General features: G+C 26.6%; 1 protein-coding gene across 1 annotated transcript in view; it reads left to right on the top strand.

Moving 5' to 3' along the window:
* The first annotated feature begins 202 nt into the window (after positions 1 to 202).
* Positions 203 to 6000, top strand: part of LOC142231736 (fatty acyl-CoA reductase wat-like) — a 31435-nt gene continuing 25637 nt past the window's right edge. The window contains exon 1 of the mRNA XM_075302359.1: positions 203 to 316. Within this exon, the coding sequence (XP_075158474.1) occupies positions 265 to 316 (52 nt within the window). The 5' untranslated portion in view covers positions 203 to 264. The remainder of the gene's footprint in view (positions 317 to 6000) is intronic.

The raw sequence follows: 6000 nt of genomic DNA, 5'->3' as shown, positions 1-6000 counted from the left end.
TTGGAATATAAAACAAAACAAAAAAAAACATTTTTATGTTTCCGTGTTCTTTAGACCTATTCTCATTCGCCAACATTTTTGTTGTTTCCAATGTAAATTATATTGTAAAATGTATATTATACATTTAAACAGAATTTGACAATTATATTAACATATAAATAGCTTTGCAAATTTTAAGCTCCTCTTAGTTGGATAATTTAGATTGTACGCAAAAAAGGTATTGTGCAAAAGGCCTACTTGAAAGTGATACTTAATACCTTCAAAATGATTGCGGAATTCTTCAAAGATCGTGAAATTTTTATAACTGGAGGATCCGGTAATATTGCATGAGGAATATTTAATATTAAATAAAAATGATTTGATTATCTTAATTTTATGAAAGTCTACATGTAGAGGAAAATCAAATTGAGAGAAAAATTAAATCAAGCATTACTCATTCAGCCAAAAAAAAACGTCTCCCAAAAGGCAGTGGTGCAAAATTGGTGAATTTGACATAGCCGTGGGACTGAATATTCATCAATCCTTAAGGTGTGATCCAAATTCAGTGTTTTGGATGTGAATTAAGCTACTTGGTGATTTTTTCCAAAATAATAATTTTTTATGAGTTTTAATGCATACGTTCGATTATCTGAACCGTTTAACTTCAAATAGTTTAAAAAACTTGCAATTTTTGCAGAATGGATTTAGCATTTTTTTGACACAATTTAAATAATTCTTACTCTGTTCTTAACTTATTTGAAACAATACAATTTTAAATTACCCATTAAAAATGGAAAAAAGCGAGTTATAAAAAATTGAATTAAAAGAAATTCCTGTGTAGTTCAAATAAATAACATGTTTGGGAGAACAGGTTTGGAAGTGCAGCACAATCCTGCATGCAGGAGTATGTGCCACAAAGAACTGTGCTAAATGGCTCGAGGTTACAAAACGTGAACATTTTCACAGATTGTCGGAGGTCAATGAAAACAATAGCTTCTTAAAATCCAAATTGGTAGATTTTTAACTGTAGAAATATAGAAATAACATTTTCAGAAAATTTTTTATAGAAATAAAATTTTCAAAACATGTTTCATAGAAATAAAACTTTGAAAAAAATTTCTATAGAAATAAAATTTTGTCCAAATTTTCTAAAGAAATAACATTTTGACAAAATTTTCGATAGAAATAAAATTTTGACAAAACTTTCTACAGACATAAATTATTTACAAAATTTTCTATAGAAATAAAATTTTCACAAAATTTTCTATAAAAAAGGGTTGAGAAAATTTTCAATATAAATAAAATTTCGACAAAATTTTCTATAGAAAAAATAATTTTACAAAATTTTCTAAAGGAATAAAATTGTGACAAAATTTTCTAAAGGAATAACTTTTAACAAAAATTTCGATAGAAATAAAATTTTGATAAAATCTTCTAGAGAAATAAAATTTTGACAAATTTTTCTATAGAAATAAAATAATAAAATAATTTTCTATAGAAATAAAATAAACTAATTTTTCTATAGAATAAAATTTTGACAAAATTTTCTATAGAAATAAAATTTTCAGAAAATTTGTTATAGAAATAAAGTTTTGAAAAAATTTTCTATAGAAAAAAGGTTTGAGAAAATTTTCTATATAAATAACATTTTGACAAAATTTTCTACATAAATAAAATTTTGACAAAATGTTCCATAGAAATAAAATTTTGAGAAAATTTTCTATAGAAATAAAATTTTGACAAAAATTTCTATAGAAATAAAATTTTGAAAAAATTTTCTATAGAAATAAAATTTTGAAAAAATTTTCTATAGAAATAAAATTTTCAGAAAATTTTCTATAGAAATAAAATTTTCAGAAAATTTTTTATAGAAATACAATTTTGAAAAAATGTTCCATTGAAATAAAATTTTGAAAAAAATTTCTATAAAAATAAAATTTTGTCCAAATTTTCTAAAGAAATAAAATTTTTCGCAAAATTTTCTATAGAAATAAAATTTTGACAAAATTTTCTATAGAAATAAAATTTTGACAAAATTTTCTATAGAAATAAAATTTTGACAAAACTTTCAACAGACATAAATTATTTACAAAATTTTCTATAGAAATAAAATTTTCACAAAATTTTCTATCAAAAAAGGGTTGAGAAAATTTACAATATAAATAAAATTTCGACAAAATTTTCTATAGAAAAAATAATTTTACAAAATTTTCTAAAGGAATAAAATTGTGACAAAATTTTCTAAAGGAATAACTTTTAACAAAAATTTCGATAGAAATAAAATTTTGATAAAATCTTCTAGAGAAATAAAATTTTGACAAATTTTTCTATAGAAAAAAAATAGTAAAATAATTTTCTATAGAAATAAAATAAAATAATTTTTCTATAGAATAAAATTTTGACAAAATTTTCTATAGAAATAAAATTTTCAGAAAATTTGTTATAGAAATAAAGTTTTGAAAAAATTTTCTATAGAAAAAAGGTTTGAGAAAAATTTCTATATAAATAACATTTTGACATAATTTTCTATAGAAATAAAATGTAGACAAAATTTTCGACAGACATAAAATTTTGACAAAATGTTCTACATAAATAAAATTTTGACAAAATGTTCCATAGAAATAAAATTTTGAGAAAATTTTCTATAGAAATAAAATTTTGACAAAAATTTCTATAGAAATAAAATTTTGAAAAAATTTTCTATAGAAATAAAATTTTGAAAAAATTTTCTATAGAAATACAATTTTGAAAAAATTTTCTATAGAAATAAAATTTTGAGAAAATTTTCTATAGGAATAAAATTTTCAGAAAATTTTTTATAGAAATACAATTTTGAAAAAATGTTCCATAGAAATAAAATTTTGAAAATATTTTCTATAGAAATAAAATTTTGTCCAAATTTTCTAAAGAAATAAAATTTTTAGCAAAATTTTCTATAGAAATAAAATCTTGACAAAATTTTCTATAGAAATAAAATTTTGACAAAATTTTCTATAGAAATAAAATTTTGACGTAGTTTTCTATAGAAATAAAATTTTGACAAAACTTTCTACAGACATAAAATATTCACAAAATTTTCTATAGAAATAAAATTTTGACAAAATTTTCTATAAAAAAAGGGTTGAGAAAATTTTCTATATAAATAAATTTTCGACAAAATTTTCTATAAAAAAATAATTTTACAAAATTTTCTAAAGGAACAAAATTTTGTAAAGGAATAAAATCTTAACAAAAATTTCGATAGAAACAAAATTTTGATAAAATTTTCTAGAGAAATAAAATGTTGACAATATTTTCTATAGAAATAAAATTTTGACAAAATTAGAAATAAAATGTTCAGAAAATTTTTATAGAAAAAAAATTTTGAAAAAAATTTCTACACACAAAAAAATTTTTTTTTTCTGATTCAATTGATACGATTAATTTTTTAATTGAAATGTCTTCAATCACGAAAATGATAGTATCAATCACAGTTTTAATTGGGCATAGAAAAAATTCTTGATTAAAAAATTAATTGATTTTTGCAGCATAATTTCAATTAATTTTTTAATTGATTCAATTAAAAATTTAATTGATGTTGATTGCAAAACTCAATTAATTTATTAATTAAAAAAAGTAACTATTTTGAATTACTTTCTGAATTGGCTTAGAAATTTTATTTGGATTAACAACTGATTGTTTGAAATAAATTTTTAATTAATTAAAAATTAATTAAAAATTGAAAAAAAAATCAGCACTTTTTTTAACTGAATTAGTCTTCCGAATTTGATTAAAAAGTTAATTGTATCACTGGGAGCCACCGTGGTGCAATGGTTAGCATGCCCGCCTTGCATACACAAGGTCGTGGGTTCGATTCCTGCTACGACCGAACACCAAAAAGTTTTTCAGCGGTGGATTATCCCACCTCAGTAATGCTGGTGACATTTCTGAGGGTTTCAAAGCTTCTCTAAGTGGTTTCACTGGAATGTGGAACGCCGTTCGGACTCGGCTATAAACAGGAGGTCCCTTGTCATTGAGCTTAACATGGAATCGGGCAGCACTCAGTGAAAAGAGCGAAGTTCACCACTGTGGTATCACAATGGACTGAATAGTCTAAGTGAGCCTGATACATCGGGCTGCCACAAAAAAAGCTAACCTAACATAATTGTATCAATTAATTTGTTAATTAAAAATTTTAAAATTTTCAATCATTGACTTAATTAACTTCATGTTTCTATCATGATTAAAAAGTTAATTGTATCAATTAATTTATTAATTGAAAAAATTTTCAACTTCAATTAACTTTTTAATTGGAAATATTTTGGTGATATTTTTTTCTGTGTATATAAATAAAATGTTGACACAATTTTCTATAGAAATAAAATTTGGACAAAACTTTCTATGGAATTAAAATTTGAAAAAATTTTCTATATAACTAAAATTTTGACAAAATTTTGTATAGAAATAAAATGTTGAGAAATTTTTCTATATAAATACAATTTTGACAATATTTTCTATAGAAATAAAACCCGATTCCTTTTTATACCCTCCACCATAGGATGGGGGTATATTAACTTTGTCATTCCGTTTGTAACACATCGAAATATTGCTCTAAGACCCCATAAAGTATATATATTCTGGGTCGTGGTGAAATTCTGAGTCGATCTGAGCATGTCCGTCCGTCCGTCCGTCCGTCCGTCCGTCTGTTGAAATCACGCTTACTTCCGAACGAAACAAGCTATCGACTTGAAACTTGGCACAAGTAGTTTTTATTGATGTAGGTCGGACGGTATTGCAAATGGGCCATATCGGTCCACTTTTACGTATATCCCCCTTATAAACGGACCCCCAAATTTGGCTTGCGAGGCCTCTAAGAGAAGCAAATTTCATCCGATCCAGCTGAAATTTGGTATATGGTGTTAGTATATGGCCTCTAACTACCATGCAAAAATTGGTCCATGTCGGTCCACTTTTACGCATAGCCCCCATATAAACGGACCCCCAAATTTGGCTTGCGATTGCTCTAAGAGAAGCAAATTTCATCCGATCCGGCTGAAATTTGGTGCATGGTGTTAGTATATGATCTCTAACAACCATGCAAAAATTGGTCCATATCGGTCCATAATTATATATAGCCCCCATATAAACCGATCCCCCGATTTGGCTTGCGAAGCCTCTAAGAGAACCAAATTTCATCCGATCCGGCTGAAATTTGGTACATGGTGTTAGTATATGGTCTCTAAGAACCATGCAAAAATTGGTTCATATCGGTCCTTAATTACATATAGCCTCGATATAAACCGATCCCCCGATTTGGCTTGCGGATCCTCTAAGAGAACCAAAAATCATCCGATCCGGCTGAAATTTGGTACATGGGGTTGGTATATGTTCTCTAATGACCATGCAAAAATTGGTCCACATCAGCTCATAATTATATATAGCCCCCATATAAACCGATCCCCAGACTTGACTTCCGGAGCCTCTTAGAGGAGCAAAATTCATCCGATCCGGTTGAAATTTGGTACGTGGTGTTAGTATATGGTATCTAACAACCATGCATGAATTGGTCCATATCGGTCCATAATTATATATAGCCCCCATATAAATCGATCCCCAGATGTGGCCTCCGGAGCCTCTTGGAGGAGCTAAATTCATCCGATCCGGTTGAAATTTGGAACATGGTGTTAAAATGTGGTCTCTAACAAACACGCAAGAATTGGTCCATATCGGTCCATTATTATATATAGCCCCCATATAAACCGTTCCCCAGATTTGATCTCCGGAGCCTCTTGGAGGAACAAAATTCATCCGATCCGGTTGAAATTTGCAACGTGGTGTTAGTATAAGCCGCTTATAACCATGGTCCATATCGGTCTACAGTTATATATAGCCGATCCCCAATCACACAAAAATTGGTCCATATCGGTTCATAATCATGGTTGCCACTCGAGCCAAAAATAATCTACCAAAATTTTATTTTTATAGAAAACATTGTCAAAATGTTATTTCTATAGAAAAATTTGTCAAAATTTCATTTTTATA

Source organism: Haematobia irritans, chromosome 3, assembly GCF_050003625.1.
Source record: "Haematobia irritans isolate KBUSLIRL chromosome 3, ASM5000362v1, whole genome shotgun sequence".
In the NCBI taxonomy this organism is placed as follows: Eukaryota; Metazoa; Arthropoda; class Insecta; order Diptera; family Muscidae; genus Haematobia; species Haematobia irritans.
This window is presented reverse-complemented; position numbering and strand designations above follow the sequence as displayed.